The sequence below is a fragment of the Hyperolius riggenbachi genome, chromosome 9 (assembly GCF_040937935.1).
Source record: "Hyperolius riggenbachi isolate aHypRig1 chromosome 9, aHypRig1.pri, whole genome shotgun sequence".
Taxonomy (NCBI): domain Eukaryota; kingdom Metazoa; phylum Chordata; class Amphibia; order Anura; family Hyperoliidae; genus Hyperolius; species Hyperolius riggenbachi.
In genome coordinates, this window is record NC_090654.1 from 11,677,538 (window position 1) to 11,695,038 (window position 17,501).

At 45.9% G+C, this 17,501-nt stretch overlaps 1 protein-coding gene across 1 annotated transcript in view; it reads left to right on the plus strand.

The window, feature by feature from the left end:
* Positions 1 to 623: 623 nt before the first annotated feature.
* Positions 624 to 17,501, plus strand: part of RAC2 (Rac family small GTPase 2) — a 132,073-nt gene continuing 115,195 nt past the window's right edge. Inside the window, exon 1 of the mRNA XM_068255024.1 lies at positions 624 to 732. Coding sequence (XP_068111125.1) covers positions 698 to 732 — 35 coding nt within the window. The 5' untranslated portion in view covers positions 624 to 697. The remainder of the gene's footprint in view (positions 733 to 17,501) is intronic.

The window sequence follows — 17,501 nt, forward strand, 5'->3', positions numbered from 1 at the left end:
ACAGGGCCTCTTTACTGCATTCTGCTATATGTCACTACAGGGCCTCTTTACTGCACTCTGCTATGTGTCACTACAGGGCCTCTTTACTGCATTCTGCTATATGTCTCTACAGGGCCTCTTTACTGCATTCTGCTATATGTCACTACAGGGCCTCTTTACTGCATTCTGCTATATGTCACTACAGGGCCTCTTTACTGCATTCTGCTATATGTCACTACAGGGCCTCTTTACTGCATTCCGCTATATGTCACTACAGGGCCTCTTTACTGCATTCTGCTATATGTCACTACAGGGCCTCTTTACTGCATTCTGCTATATGTCACTACAGGGCTTCTTTACTGCATTCTACTATATGTCACTACAGGGCCTCTTTACTGCATTCCGCTATATGTCACTACAGGGCCTCTTTACTGCATTTAAGAGCACAAAAAGACCCACAAATAGTAAATGCTTGTTTGACACCTTTTTGTGCTCTTCCTAATGATGCAGCATTAAGTCATTAAGCCTGAGCTGCGGCAGTTGAAGAGTTACTCGGTTAGTTCCTCTATAGTTGAGTAAATATGTTTTCCTGTTTCGTAGTATGTCACAGTTGTGGTCTGATCTCTGTGTGGCCACCCTGCCATCTCTCTGTCTCTTCTGCTAGTTCCTTATTTCACTGACAAGTCCTCGGAAGAGACGGTCGCTCCTCTGCACAGCCATGCAGGCCATCAAGTGTGTTGTGGTCGGAGATGGGTGAGTAACCAGAAAAATAACCATTGCAGAGAGACTGACTTACACGAGAGCGATGCACAAACATGTTGCCTTGTAAAACCTGAAAGGAGAGGGGCCTTTTTATAATGTATTTTTCTACTTCCTGTGTGTGTGTCGTCTATACACGGGCCTCTCATCAGGGACATAGGGCCCTTGCCACCACAGAGGGCCCAGACCTCATCTCCCTCCGATACAGGAGTCCACCCTCCCGATCAGGTGTACTGGTGGCTTCACTTGTTATGGGTGTGATGGATGGGGACACTTGTTTTATGACCCCTGCAAGATGGGCTTCCAAGCTTTGAAGGCCACCGAGGAGAGGCATGGAAAGGAGTTTCAATGTTAAGGGGCCCCACCAAACATTTCTGGGGGTCCATGATATATATATTTTTTCAACTAAACCTGGTAAGTATTGTAATCCTGACACACAGTGCACTGTTTACTGATATCATTTGCCAGCATGCAGTGCAGCACTCTACATAGTTCAACTTGCAGACAGCTGTTTCAGGCTATTCTGGTCTTCATCGGTGTGATGTATGGAAGGAGATGACTCTCTTGGCGGGACTTGCAAAGAACAGGTGTTATATCATCATAGCTCCCAAAAAGTCCCTCTTTTGGAAGGACAGTCCCTCTTTGGGAGCCCTGTCCCTCTTTCCTCCGCATTTGTCCCTCTTTCAGGACTGATATACAGATCTATGTAATTATATTTTATTTATTTATTTTAATTATTTTATTTATTGTTTATTTTCTTTACTGAAAAATGTGTTTAATTGACTCTAAGGCCCCGTTCACACTTGCGGTTGTTTGCCAAACGGACCGGATGACCTGACCGGATCCGGACCGGATCCGGATCGGAACCGTACGGTTCTGATCCGGATCCGATCCGGATCCGGTCAGGTTGCATCAGGTGTCCATCAGGATGCGATCCGGATCCGTTTGGCAAAAGTTACGTTAAAACCAAAAAAAATGTTGGGGTCTGGGAGGTCAGCAGAAGGGGGACCTGTGGAATCAGGCCCTCTGCTGTTTAGCACTCACCTCCACCTGCGACATGCTGCCAACATCTCCGGATCCGGATCCAGCTGTGCTGCTCCACTCCAAAATGCTTGCCCATGTGTCCCCATCCAATATCGCCGCAACAATCCCCATAGGAAGTGGGGTAGAACATCCGGATTTCTCAGCCAGTGTGTTGTGCGCTCTCCGGTTCCCATTGGTTTGTATTGGCCGGATGGTGCAGTCCGGCTCCGCCCCGGATACGGCTGCCGGAGGAGCCGGATGAAAAAATAGCGCATGTTGGAACGGAGGCCGGAGTCCGGATCCGGCCCGGATCCGGTCCGGCTCCGGTTCGGCAGAACGGACGCATGTGAACGGACGCATAGGCTTTCATTGCTATGCCGTGCGTCCGTTCCGTCCGTTCTGCAAGCGGTGCGGCTCCGGCACGGCGATTCCGGAGGGCCACCGCAAGTGTGAACCAGGCCTAAATACTATCCCTATCCTTTAAATTGATATATTTCTTATTTTTTAAATGTTAATATGAAGGATAATGACCCAGGATATAAAGGACCAGTGTGGTTTGAAGTATAAAACAACATATTTTTCTTATGAAATCTTTATGCTATGCCTGGCTTGCCTTGACTGTCCCTCTTTCTTATATCAAAAAGTTGGTAGGTATGCATCATGTTGTGGAAAAACCAGAAGCAGTAGAATTTTGTAGACATCCGAAAGGGACTAAAAACCTGCACCCTTAAAAATGCACCCGGGCTAAAATTCTGCAGAAGCACTGAGGATTGTAAGATTTGCATATAGAGACAGTAGGCCGAAACATCCAAAGACAACAGATCTTCACAATCAGGTGTCATGAGAAGTCACATGGTCATAGAGATGAACCTTTGAGTTTAGACAGGAAACACCCTCGGTTTTGTGTTTTCAGACCACCTCTTCAGGCAAGGTGATCACAAAATATGTTGTGATCAGAAAAGGATTAAGATGAAATGGGGCCTGAAGTAAGATAGCAGTTTTTGCCCCTGCTGATGATCACCTGGCTTCTTTAGTAAGGTTTGGTGGGAGCAGGGGCATATCGAGGTAGAGGCGAGAGAGGCTCCAGCCTCAGGGTGCAGTGTAGGAGGTGGCGCACAACTCACTCAGCTATCATTCCACTATTGTGTTTGAAGCAGAGAGAAATAAGAAAAGGGGATACATGGCAGTGACTGCAAGCCAGATAACTAGAGATTAAGGTGTTGGGGGCCCTGGGGAGCCGCTTAGGCTGATAGCAATCAGTGTGCGACGGCTGGGCTGGGAGAGATGTGGGAGGGGCCTCTTAGTCTAATAGCATTCAGTGTGTGACGGCTGGGGTGGGAGGGATGGAGGGGCGCACTTTGGTGTCTCAGCCTTGGGAGCTGGAGGACCTTGTCCCGGCTCTGGGTGGGGACTAGCATCCACTAGGCCGCTAGACTCTCAGCAGGCCCAAAGCAACTGTCTAGGTTCTCCTTGTCGATGATCTGGTTGTGGTTGTTAAACCTACTGGCACCACCACCTATTTGTTTTCTTGGGTACTTTATACAAGCCAAATGTCCAATTCTGAGCTGGCAGCAGTATCCGGCATTTTGGTGTACAATACACGCGCACCAGAGCTCAACACCTGCCAATAAAGACAGCAGATGGTAAGTACTGGGTATGGGGAGTGGTTAGATACTAGATTTGGATGGATAGTGTTGCAAACAGGAAGTAGGAAAGGCTTAATAATTAAAGAGAACCCGAGGTGAGAGTTATATGGAGGCTGCCATATTTATTTCCTTGCACATTGGCTATGCATCTAATACTTTTAGTCACAGACCATGAACAAGCATGCAGAACATATGTTTCTGACAAAAATCTGACAAAATTAGCCACATGTTTGTTTCAGGTGTGATTCAGACATTACTGACCAAAAAGATCAGCAGGGCTGCCAGGCAACTGGTATTGTTTAAAAGGAAATAAATATGGCAGCCTCCACATCCCTCTCACCCGGGTTCCCTTTAAGCTATGTGCACACACTAGATCAAACTCGGCTGAGGTGGCCAAGAAACAACACCTTGAGAGAGAAACTGGAGTGAATCTAGTGTGTGTACAGTGGCGCCCCACATCGCCTACAGATCCAGCATGCCAGATCTTTAGCATCCTCTGATGCCTGAACAGCCCCAAACACAGATTTGTCACTGTTCCCCCCTCCCGGCTCCATTGTTGCCTGATTATTGTTCCTTCAGATAAATATGGCAGCCTCCATATTCTTCTCACTGCAGGTTCCTTTTAAAGCTAGCCTAGGAGGCTATGGTAAGGTATCAGGAAAGACTATGTTGGGTGAGGAAGGTTTGAGTGAGGATAACTTCATGCTAAGGGAGGGGGATTAGGGATAATCAATCATGAGGAAGTTAGAATTAGGCATTAAGAAGGAAAAGTGCAATGATCAGTGATAGACCATTGATGGAGAGAATTGCAAACTCCGAAGAAGCAATTGAAAGATCAATAGATGATGGATAATAACATTTCACCAATATTAGAGCACACAGCTCATCTGGCACCCAAATTAGTTGTAAACGTAGCGCTCTAGAGTTCCCTGGACGTTGTCTGGCGACCATTGGAGAGAATATTCATTGGCAAACTACCATCTTTTTTGCCATGATTTCCATGTTAAAGAGGAACTCCGCCCAAGAATTGAACTTTATGCCAATCAGTAGCTGATACCCCCTTTTACATGAGAAATATAATGCTTTTCACAAACAGACCATCAGGGGGCGCTGTATGACTGATTTTGTGCTTAAACCCCTCCCACAAGAAGCTCTGAGGACCGCGATGCTCCTGGCAAACTGCCACAATGTAACAATGTTCACAGACAGGAAATAGCTGCTTACAGCTGTCTCTAACTGCCAAAACAGCTAGGAGCAGCTACATTACCTGCCCACAGTAAAAATGTCACCATGTGATACATGTCAGAATGTAAATCGGGGAGAGGAAAGATTTTACAATGAGCAAACACTGACTAAATCATTTATACATAATTATGGTAAAAATGAAGCACTTTTTTTTTTTATTACATTATTTTCACTGGAGTTCCTCTTTAAGTTTCTCCCACATAAAAATCCTGTTGCATGTAGTATCATATTAAGAACCCCTCCGGCAGACATACAGTATTTGGTAAGAGTACTCTACAACCGTGTATCAAATCTTTTCAACATTTCCTAACGTTTTTCTTGTAAGCCCACTTAAAAATAGTAAATGAAAAAAAATCAGCAGACGGATTACACATAGTGCTTTCGATTTACCATATAGCCTTTGTTAGCTGATACTTTAACACAAACTTTCTATGTCAACTAAATGGTGTTAGTTCCTGTTATGTAGGCCACAGAGGCCTACCCTAGATCCTGTTCAGGAGAAGAAGTCTTGACAAATTGTCGTTACGGTTACAATATAAGTTCAGATATTTAGACACGCCCCTATCATGATCATTAAAATTAATGAGGTGGGCAGAAAAATATTTCAACTGAAAGTCAAAATTGTATGTATCTGCTATGTCAAAACTTTGATTATAACATTACACTTATAATTATGCACATTATTATTATTATTATTTATTGCTGCCAATGTCAATAAGAGTTTTGGTCATTGTCATTCAAATATAACTAACTGCTGCAAGTTAGTGACAATTACAAGATTTGGAAGAACCAACCTCCAGAATGAGCCAAGATATTTTACACTGTAGGCCTCAGTCTCACATCCAAGACATAAAAAAAATTAGATATTTTAAAGATTATGCCTGGCAAAACCACAAAACGAGAGTTCAGCAACATACTCAATACAACTTTGTAGCATTTCAAGTTTTTTTTTTTTTTTTTTTTTTTAAATGGGCTTAGCTAAAATATTTACTCTAGTTTGTTTAAAGAGAAACTTAGCCACAATGTGCCTCCATCCCTTGCTCTACTTGCATAACACAAGTATTGTACTGTACACGTTTTTATTTCACAGAATTGTATATAGTAAATGCAGAGAATTCTGTTCCTGGCAGTGGCCATATTGTGTCCTACTAGGTTAAAGAATCCCCCCGCATCCGACTCCTCCCTGCATTGATTGTGTGCACAGCAGGGAGGATAAATCAGCAGGCACAGACTCACCTACTAATGGATCCAAGCGCTGCCGTTCCCATCTATTCTCTGCACTACCGCCGGCGGCAGTGAAGATAGTATAGAAGGGAACTGCAGCTCCTGGAACCATTATTAGGTGAGTCTGTGTGCGCCACCTTTATCTTTCCCCATTGTTCAGGGCGGGGAAGAGGGGGAATGCGGCGGCGGGAGATGCGGCAGGTGGGCGGACAGAGGGGCGGACATGCCACTGGAGGAGGGGGGCTGAGGACAGTGACAGGAGATAGCCTCTTGACCCCCTCCCTGCATCCTAAGAGTGGCTACGGCCACTGCAATAAAGGGGAGACCAGGCGGCCAATCAGAGATGAGAGAGGTGAGTGACAGAGGCTTCAGCCAATCAGGCTGATTCAGCATGCAATGTCACTTCTCTTTTGCGTCTGTGTATGCAGTTAGAGCCTGGGGGGCATGGGGAGAGGAAACCTATTTGAAAAAAAAGGAAGATTGGTTTTTAACTTTTGAATTGCCTGGTTAGCATCCTTTTTTGCAATGTAGCAGCCTGCAATAGAGAATTGAATTTGCATTTTATGCCTAAAAGTTACTCTTTAAGACTAATTCTATGAATTGACTGGGACTCCTTCAGGTACCCTTTCAGTGACCCGGATATCCGACCATTTTTCATCTACCCGATTCGGATTCAGATATCGGATTTCCACAGAAATCTGAATAGCTATCTGCGGATAGTTGGCTGGCAATCAGGGGCGTAACTAGAAATCACTGGGCCCCCCCTGCAAAACTTTTGATGGGGCCCTGGTAGAGAGGTTGGGGGCTGGGCGCACTGAATAGGACTGTCTGATTTGTTATCAGTGGCTGAGCAGATGCAGTCATTAGAAAAATTGTGCAGAGAATAGAAGAAGCTGTTTCTCTTCATGCCCTTAGTTGTCAGTTGTCTCAGGATGGGCCCCCCTGTGGCTTCTGGGCCCCCCTGCAGCTGCATCCCTTGCAGGGTCTATTGTTACGCCCCTGCTGGCAATGCGGATATCCGCGGATATCCACAGAAATCTGACTATTGAGATACTGTATGACGTCTAGGACGTCATTAAGCCAATCAGAGGGCTCCCAGCAGAAACCCTAGCAACCAATCACAGAGGGGAACCCTGGCCAGCCCCACCTGACCTCATTGAGCCAATCAGAGGGCTCCCAGCCTAAGCCCTGTCACCCAATCACAGAAAGGAACCATGGTGAGGCCCCCCTGTATAATAATGAGGGCTGCCATGATGATAAATGTCGTCCTAGCTTGTGAATGCTCACTGAGAGACATGCTCCAGTGCTGCTGGCCTAGCAAGTGCTGTACACAGTGATAAACCTAAAGCTGTTCAGTGATTAACACATTCACTATCACTACACTATTGTTATATTGTTAATTAGCTTGATTTAATTGTGTGACAGTCAGAGTGTGTGCTGCAGGGCTGCTGGCCTAGCAAGTGCTGTACACAGTGATAAACCTAAAGCCGTTCAGTGATTAACCCCTTCACTATCACTACACTATCGTTGTATTGTTAATTAGCTTGATTTAATTGTGTGACAGTCAGAGTGTGTGCTGTAGGGCTGCTGCAGCCGCTATGTGTATGTGTGTGTGCTGTGCACAGACCAGGCCGGCTGCTGCCTGCTGGCCAGCTATTAACCTTAGTTAGCTACAGTATAGGTTAGGATAGGGAATAGGATTACTGTGTTATTGTGTAGTTAGTACTGTAGTACTGCAGTCAGTGCTAGTTAGTTGTTAGAGTAGTAGTACACTGTGTTAGCTTTCTACAGAACTGCTGTACTGCTGAGCAGTGCCAGTGTGACAGTTAGTGTCTTCTCCTCTGCTGTCTGACTGTCACTCCGCACGTAGCACTTGGCACGTGGCACGTAGCACTTTGCACTTGGCATGTGGCACTTGGCACGTGGCACGTAGCACTTTGCACTTGGCATGTGGCACTTGGCACTTGGCACGTGGCACATAGCACTTTGCACGTGGCAGGTGGCACTTTGCACATGGCACTTTGCACATGCAAAGTGCCACGTGCAAAGTGCAAAGTGCCGCATGCCAAGTGCAAAATGCCACGTGCAAAGTGCAAAGTGCCACGTGCCACATGCAGAGTGCCATGTACAAAGTGCAAAGTGCCACATGCAAAGTGCAAAGTGCCACGTGCAAAGTAACACGTGCCAAGCACCATGTGCCACTGCCAAGTGCCACGTCCGGCATGCTCCTGGCAGACGTTACACCTGCTGCTGCTGCATTGCCCTGCTCCTGCTGCCTGTGCAGCTCCCACTGCCCGGGTGCCACAGGCCACTGCTGCTGTGCTGATACCACCTATATTTAACCCAAAACACTTTTGCTGTGTAATTTTTTGGAGGTGTCTGGGCTGAAAACTGCCATGTACCAGTTGTGTGATTGGACTTTGGACACAATGCACGACCGCTGTCTGGTACCTAGTCCTGATGTTAATTGGCAGCCATATTTTTTTTTTTGGGGGGGGGGGGGCGTTTAAGTCCCCACATCATCAATTAGTGTTTCCCTTTAAAAAAAAAAAATAATGATGCTACATGCCTCATTTACCCTAAAAAAAGTTTTTAAAGCAATTTAAAGGCCAAACTGATCTTGGCTAAACGGCAGACCACGGGAGGACGGCGAGGGACTCAGGCGAGCTTATGGGGCTGGAGAGATCCACGGGTAAGTATTGATTCTTCTTTTTTCGTTTAGGTTCACTTTAAGTTTCCCTGCCTGGTGACGTCACCGTCCCTGGGCTGCAGGTGAGGCCTCGTACTGCGTGGGTTCTGAAGGCCACTACGGCTGTTATCCGTATTATTTGTACAGTCCCTCATATAGGAAAGGCCACCTCACTTTCAGCATGAAGGGCACTGTCATTGATAAAGTGTCTGACAACATTTAATGCGTGTTGCCATGGCAATCGCTTACCGTGGCGATAGGAACTCTTCTTCAGTGAGTCACTACTTTGTCAGCACACCGAAGTTACCGTGAATGAGATAAAATTACTGCTTTTTCCAAGAGCTCACTCTCAGTTACTTTTTAAAATGACGCATTTATGTATTTTAAAGGACACCTGAAGTGAGAGTGATATGGAGGCTGCCATATTTATATCCTCTTAAACAATACCAGTTGCCTGGCAGTCCTGCTGATCTCTTTGGCTGCAGTTGTGTCTGAATCACACACCTGAAACAAGCATGCAGCTAATCCAGTCTGACTTCAGTCAGAGCACCTGATCTGCATGCTGGTTCAGGTTCTTGTTAGAGGATCAGCAGGACAGCCAGGAAATAAATATGCCTCCATATCCCTCTCACTTCAAGTGTGCTTAAAGAGAACCTGAACTGAAAATAAAAAGTCATAATAAACATACACAGGTCATACTTACCTCCAGTGTAGTCTACTCACCAATCTCTTTCTCCTCTCCCGAGTCCCATTTGTCCTCTGTGATCAATAGAATTCTCCATCCTCCATTTTAAAAATGGCCATTACCCCCTAACAGCTTCCTGGTCAGCACACTGTTAAACTGTAATATCACCCACTTGTGCCATAGGGGAACATTGACGTTACCTTGCACATTCAGTTGTAACTGACAGCAGCTGATATATAACTGACAGCAACTGGTACAGTGAGTTGCAAAAGTATTCGCCCCCCTTGAAGTGTTCCACATTTTGTCATATTACTGCCACAAACATGAATCAATGTTATTGGAATTCCACATGAAAGACCAACACAAAGTGGTGTACATGTGAGAAGTGGAACGAAAATCATACATGATTCCAAACATTTTTTTACAAATAAATAACTGCAAAGTGGTGTGTGCATAATTATTCGTCCCCCTTTGATCTGAGTGCAATCAGTTGCCTATAGACATTGCCTGATGAGTGCTAATGACTAAATAGAGTGCACCTGTGTGTAATCTAATGTCAGTACAAATACAGCTGCTCAGTGACGCCCCTCAGAGGTTGTCTAAGAGAATGTTGGGAGCAACAACACCGTGAAGTCCAAAGAACACACAAGACAGGTCAGGGATCAAGTTATTGAGAAATTTAAAGCAGGCTTAGGCTACAAAAAGATTTCCAAAGCCTTGAACATCCCACGGAGCACTGTTCAAGCGATCATTCAGAAATGGAAGGAGTATGGCACAACTGTAAACCTACCAAGACCATCCACCTAAACTCAGAGGCCGAACAAGAAGAGTGCTGATCAGAAATGCAGTCAAGAGGCCCATGGTGACTCTGGACGAGCTGCAGAGATCTACAGCTCAGGGGGGAGACTCTGTCCATAGGACAACTATTAGTCATGCACTGTACAAAGTTGGCCTTTATGGAAGAGTGGCAAGAAGAAAGGCATTGTTCACAGAAAGCATAATAAGCCCCGTCTGCAGTTTGCCACAAGCATTGTGGGGGACACAGCAACCATGTGGAAGAAGGTGCTCTGGTCAGATGAGACCAAAATGAAACTTTTTGGCCAAAATGCAAAACGCTATGTGTGGCGGAAAACTAACACTGCACATCACTCTGAACACACCATCCCCACTGTCAAATATGGTGGTGGCAGCATCATGCTCGGGGGTGCTTCTCTTCAGCAGGGACAGGGAAGCTGGTCAGAGTTGATGGAAAGATGGATGGAGCCAAATACAGGGCAAACTTGGAAGAAAACCTCTTGGAGTCTGCAAAAGACTTGAGACTGGGGCGGAGGTTAACCTTCCATCAGAACAACGACCCTAAACATAAAGCCAGGGCAACAATGGAATGGTTTAAAACAAAACATATCTATGTGTTAGAATGGCTCAGTCAAAGTCCAGATCTAAATCCAATCGAGAATCTGTGGCAAGATCTGAAAACTGCTGTTCACAAACGCTGTCCATCTAATCTGACTGAGCTGGAGCTGTTTTGCAAAGAAGAATGGGCAAGGATTTCAGTCTCTAGATGTGCAAAGCTGGTAGAGACATACCCTAAAAGACTGGCAGCTGTAATTGCAGCAAAAGGTGGTTCTACAAAGTATTGACTCAGGGGGCCGAATAATTATGCACACCCCACTTTGCAGTTATTTATTTGTAAAAAATGTTTGGAATCATGTATGATTTTCGATCCACTTCTCACATGTACACCACTTTGTATTGGTCTTTCATGTGGAATCCCAATAAAATTGATTCATGTTTGTGGCAGTAATGTGACAAAATGTGGAAAACTTCAAGGGGGCCGAATACTTTTGCAAACCACTGTATGTGTATTTTTATTTATTTTATTACATTTAGATGTAGTTTTACTTTTTGGCCACAAGATGGCAACCTTGAGTTTGTTTACATGATGTCACTCTAAGCGTGCAATGTACGCTTAGAGGGACATAGGAGTCAGAAAAAGCGAAGCTTCCGAGAGAAGCTGTCGCTTTTTCTGCAGGGGAGAGGAATCAGTGATTAGGCACCATGGCCCGATTCATTGATTCCTGGGCTAACGATACGCGGCCAGGAGCACGCTTGCTCGTGCGCTCTCGGCCACGGGAGCGCGCAGGAGCGGACATGTCCTCCTTGACGTAGAACTCCAGGCGTTGTTTATTGGCCACCTCAGCCGAGTTTAGTCTAGTGTGTGCACATAGCCAGTGGCGTAGCTAAGGAGCTGTGGGCCCCAATGCAAGTTTTACATTGGGGCCCCCTAAGCACTCTATACAAAACAATTGATACGGCACACCAAAACCTGCCAAGGACAACCACAGTGTCAGAGGTGCAAGAAGTGGATGGGGAGCAGTTTATTACCAGCACAGGACCAATAGAGAGCTAATACTGTGGTTGAGGGAGGGCCCCTCTGGCCCGAGGGCCCCGATGCAGTCGCAACCTCTGCACCCCCTATTGCTACGCCCCTGCACATAGCTTCAAGAGAAACCGTAACCAAGAATTGAACTTCATCCCACTCAGCAGCCGATACCCCCTTTCCCATGAGAAATCTCCCACAGTGTGATGTCATGACCATGGTGTTTACATCTGACTGTGGGAGCCTTGATGCATTGTGGGAAATAACAGCTGTTTACAGCTGGGTCCAACTGCCAAAAAAGCAAGCAGCATCTCTTTCCAGTGACATCACCTGCCAGCAGTAAAAATGTCACCATGTGATAAATGTCAGAATGTAAATCGGGGAGAGGAAAGATTTTACAATCTAAATAATTTATAAATAATTATTGCAAAAATGAAGCACTTTTTATTACATTATTTTCACTGGAGTTCCTCTTTAAAGGACACCTGAGGTGAGAGTGATAAAGAGGCTGCCATATTTATTTGCTTTTAAACAATACCAGTTGCCTGGCTGTCATCTTGGTCAGTAAGGTCTAAATCGCACACCTGAAACAAGCAAGCAGCTAATGTTGTCAGATTTGTCATAGACATCTGATCTGCTGCATGCTTGTTCAGGGGCTATGGCTAAAAGTATTAGAGGCAGAGGACCAGCAGGACTGCCAGGCAACTGTCATTACTTACAGAACAACTGAAGTGATAGGGATATGGAGGCTGCCATATGTATTTCCTTCTAAACAGCACCAGTTGCCTGGCTGCCCTGTTGGTCTCTTTGGCTGCAGTAGTGTCTGCATTACACACCTGGAACAAGGATGCAGCTATTCCTGTCACACTTCAGTCAGAGCACCGGATCTGCTGCATGCTTGTTCAGGGGCTATGGCTAAAAGTATTAGAGGCAGAGGATCAGCAGGACAGCCAGGCAATGTGCATTGTTTAACGGGAAATAAATATGGCAGCCTCCATATCACACTGGCTCTAGGTTCCCTTTAAGATTCCCACTAATGATACAACCTTATATTACCATTTCTATGTTATATGAGGGATTACTTAAAGTATCCACTCAGTGTTTCAGTCAGTTTCCCCCTGTACTGCATAGATTGGGTAAGATTGTACAGCCCCGATTGCATTATTAGTGGTTACCTCAGTCTCACTTTGGTTGTTGTTAGTCAGGATTGTACAGCCCAGCAGGACGGGTTGGTAAAGGGCATTAGTTACATTAAAGGAGAACTGGAGAGAGAGATGTATGTAGGCTGCCATATGTATTTCCTGTTAAGCAATACCAGTTGCCTGGCTGTCCTGCTGATCCCCTGCCTCTAATACTTTCAGCCATAGCCCCTGAACAAGTATGCAGCAGATCAGGTGTTTCTGACAATTGTGACAGATATGACAAGATTAGCTGCATGCTTGTTTCTGGTGTGATTCAGACACTACTTCAGTATTGCTTAAAAGGAAATAAATATGGCGCGTACGTTAAAAAGGGGCGCTGGGAAAAAAGGGCGCCGGGTTTTTAACGATAAGCATGGATAACGTTTAAAATTGTATTGTACTGTATTTCGTTTAAAATTAATGTTTTTTAAAGTTATAAATCATTAAATAATGTGCATTAAATCGGCAATTGTAAAAACGTTAATCTTTCGTTTAAATAGTGAAACGTATAATAACGTTTAAAAAAAAAATTACTAAGTAACCCTCCCTGTACCTACCCCTAACCCCTAGACCCCCCTGTTAGTGCCTAAACCTAAGACCCCCCTGTTGGTGCCTAAACCTAAGACCCCCCTGTTAGTGCCTAAACCTAAGACCCCCCTGTTGGTGCCTAAACCTAAGACCCCCCTGTTGGTGCCTAAACCTAAGACCCCCTGTTGGTGCCTAAACCTAAGACCCCCCTGTTGGTGCCTAAACCTAAGACCCCGCTGTTGGTTTTTTCGTTTAAAAATAATGTAAAAAAAAAAAAAAAGTACTGTTTTTCGCTTAAAAATAATGTTTGGGAAAAATATTGTACTGGTTTTCGTTTAAAAATAATATTTAAAAATGTATAAATCATTAAATAATGTGTAATCATGAGAAACAGTAATAAAACATTAAGTCTCCGGGCGCCGCTTTTAAAACGTTAGTTTTCTCCGGCGCCCTTTTTTCCTATCGGGCGCCCATTAAACGATATTTATTATAGGAGTGAATGGCAGCGCCCGATTTGTCCACTAGCCTCAGGCGCCCGAATTTACTGTTTCCAAATATGGCAGCCTCCATATACCTCTCACTACAGTTCTCCTTTAAACCACAGTTCCCTGACTAGAAGAGGAAGCTGGGTTTGTACATGTTTGGTAATGAGGACATGAAGCAATGCGCTGAGCAATTGACCAATCCTTTATCCTGCTTACATGTCAATAAAAGGATTTCACATGTAAAGAGAACCTGTGACTTCACAAACTGCAAACCTTAGATAATCACCATAATAGAGGGGAGACTCTGGGTGATTCAGAAGCTTCTCCCATCCCCCTCACCCTCCTTGTTCCAGCTCTCTGTTCAACAGTGGTGTAACTAAGGAGTTTGGGGACCCTGTGGGAGTTTTACATGGGGCCCCAAGCACTCTTGATATGGAGCCCCAAAACCTACCGAGGACAGCTGTAGTGTCAGAGAGGTGTAAGCAGGGGAGGGGGCAGCTGAGTGCCAGAGAGGTGTAAGCAGGGGAGGGGACAGCTGCAGTGTCAGAGAGGTGTAAGCAGGGGAGGGGACAGCTGCAGTGTCAGAGAGGTGTAAGCAAGGGAGGGGACAGCCGCAGTGTCAGAGAGGTGTAAGCAAGGGAGGGGACAGCCGCAGTGTCAGAGAGGTGTAAGCAGGGGAGGGGACAGCTGCAGTGTCAGAGAGGTGTAAGCAGCGGAGGGGACAGCTGCAGTGTCAGAGAGGTGTAAGCAGGGGAGGGGACAGCTGCAGTGTCAGAGAGGTTTAAGCAGGGGAGGGGACAGCTGCAGTGTCAGAGAGGTGTAAGCAGGGGAGGGGACAGCTGCAGTGTCAGAGAGGTGTAAGCAGGGGAGGGGACAGCTGCAGTGTCAGAGAGGTGTAAGCAGGGGAGGGGACAGCTGCAGTGTCAGAGAGGTGTAAGCAGGGGAGGGGACAGCTGCAGTGTCAGAGAGGTGTAAGCAGGGGAGGGGACAGCTGCAGTGTCAGAGAGGTGTAAGCAGGGGAGGGGACAGCTGCAGTGTCAGAGAGGTGTAAGCAGGGGAGGGGACAGCTGCAGTGTCAGAGAGGTGTTATCAGAGTAAGGATACTTTCACATTATAAATCGCCAGCGATATTGCAAGCGCTGAGAGATTTATTGCAATTTCTTATATAGCTTTTTTCTGTGCTTTCTAAGCGCTGTTGCCGAGCGATTTTTTTTTTCACTTCCCGACGGTAGTGAGTGAACTCTTTCACCCGGAAATGAATAAATACAATGTATATATTCATGAAAGCGCTGGGGAAATCGCTATACAAAGCACTTTTTCAAGCTCTTTGTGATTTCCCTATACCTTCCATTGAGGCAAAGTGCTCAGAAAATGGTCCAGGCAGCACTTTTGGAAGTGGATCTCTATGCGAACATTCTCATAGGGAATCATTGCACAATCGCTTTAAGGCTCCCTGCACACAGCATGCAATTCCGATTCCGTTTCCGATTTTTAATCTTTACTGCATGCGGCATTTTTTCCTCCGTTTTTCTGTTGATTGTATTCAGGGAAAATCGAAATTGAAAATCGGAATTGCAAAACGGATTTGTAGTGTGCAAGGAGCCTTAGGGTCAATTTCTAAAATTGCTAGCGCTTTAAAAAATATGCGAACGCTCATAGCGTGAACAAGCCCTAAAGGTGGTCACACACCATACAATTTTTAAAATATCTTTTCAATTTAAGAATTGCAATCCGTTTTTCTGAGTGATTGTTACATTTCAAAAATATGACCAATGTACCACACACCTATGCTCAATTTTTCCTCAATTATGATAAAAAATAATTGAACACTCAGAAAGAAATTTCTTGGGTCTGTACATCAAGTCATTGACAATCTACCCTACACCATTCAATTCTCATAGAAATTGATTTGAGAGAATCTGACATTTCCGATCTTCTTCTATCGGAAAAAAAATGGGAAATGCGAAAGCTTTCGGTTTTTTGAGACAACTGAATGTTTTTATCGAATTGCCGTAAAATTGGATCATTTTATTGTATGGTTTGTGGCCACATTAAGTAAACAGTTTGTTAAGGATTACCACTGTGCAATACACATATAGAGCTGTTCATTACCAGCATAGCATAGCTAATAAGATGGATGAAGGAGGGCCCCTCTGGGCCCCGGTGCGATTGCAACCTTTGAATCTCCTATTGCTATGCCACTGCTCTTTGACGAGGGCTTGTCGACAGGAGTCATCCTCACTGTGCAGGTGCAAGATGGCTCCCGCCTGCCCATGTGCTACTGTGCAGGCGCGGGTGGTCCTGCGGCATGTGGACGCGCTTGACGAGGGGGTTTGTAAGTATTTAAATTTTTCCTCATTAGCTGGTCACCATCGCTTACTGAGGCAATGATAACTCAAGCCGGGGTGTAGCAATAGCCCCTGCAAGGAATGCAGGCGCAGGGGGGCCCCAATCCTGGTGGGGGCCCATCCGGGACAGTTTCCAGCAGCAGGGGGGGGGGGGGGGGGCGCAGTGCAGGAAAGGGGGCAGTGGGCACACAGCAGTGAAGAGGGGGACCCAACACACCCCCCTCACCTTGGACCCTCCCTTCAGCGCTCCCAGCTCCCCCTTCCAGAAACTATGGAAGCAGGCGGGGACAGTGGGCGGGGAACTCATCTCCGACTTCCGCGTTCCAGCCGGCGACAGAGTTCTTTGTGCCTTTGTGTCTCCAACGCTGCTGACTATACTTCCTGTCAGTGGCATTTGAGACAAACAAAAGGCAGGCATGCAATGGGGGAAGGCGGGCAGTGGTTTGTAGTGATGCCCCTGAACTCAGGCCTTCCACCGTACCACTTTCGTGTAGTATTGTAATGGATTGTGGTCTGGCAGCGGGGCGGCTGTCTCTGCGTTTAGACCGGTGGCTTCCGCACAGCGGCATGCGTCTGGTTTGCCTGGGCCTTCTAGTGCACACAGGTCGATCAGCTGATCCCAGCGCAGTTATTGATTGGCTGAGTGGCGCTGGGCGGCGCTGAGGAGCGCTGCAGTATATATAGATCTTGCTGGTCATTCAGTCTCAGGTTGTCTGCCGTTGCGAATACTTACATGTGAGCACTCGGACCTCAGTCAGATCCCACAGTGTGTTAGAACCAGGTGGACCTGGGAATTCACACTTAGCCAGATTACGCTTGTGTTACACTTTAGACCAGTTCTGGGGTGTTGAGACCAAGGACCTCACACCCAAGCTTAGGATTACTGTGTCATTGCTGTGTTATACTTTAGACCAGTTCCGGGGTGTTGAGACCAAGGACCTCTGCATATCTGCCTACCTGTTGCCAAACCCTGCCTGTACCCGGCGGATCAGTTAATTGAAGCGCAAGTTGAAATGGGCGCGGCTATTCTGCTAATGTATTTATCGGCTATATCTCTCAGTCCCGGCGCAGACTGTGTAAAATGGGCGCATTAAACGGCTAAGTGTATGCCGCTGTAACTTGCATCTGTGCCTGTGGCTATGGCTCTCTTAAGAGTATAAGAGGCTTTGATGTTTTGCGGCTACACTTATTTAACTCCTTTTAACACTCTATCTTTATCGCGCCCACCTTAAACACAGATCTTTCTTCACACTCAATATTTATTCCCTGTTAAAAACGTATCTTACTATGCTCCCGATCTTTCTTGGGACAGATGCCAGGGAGAACATC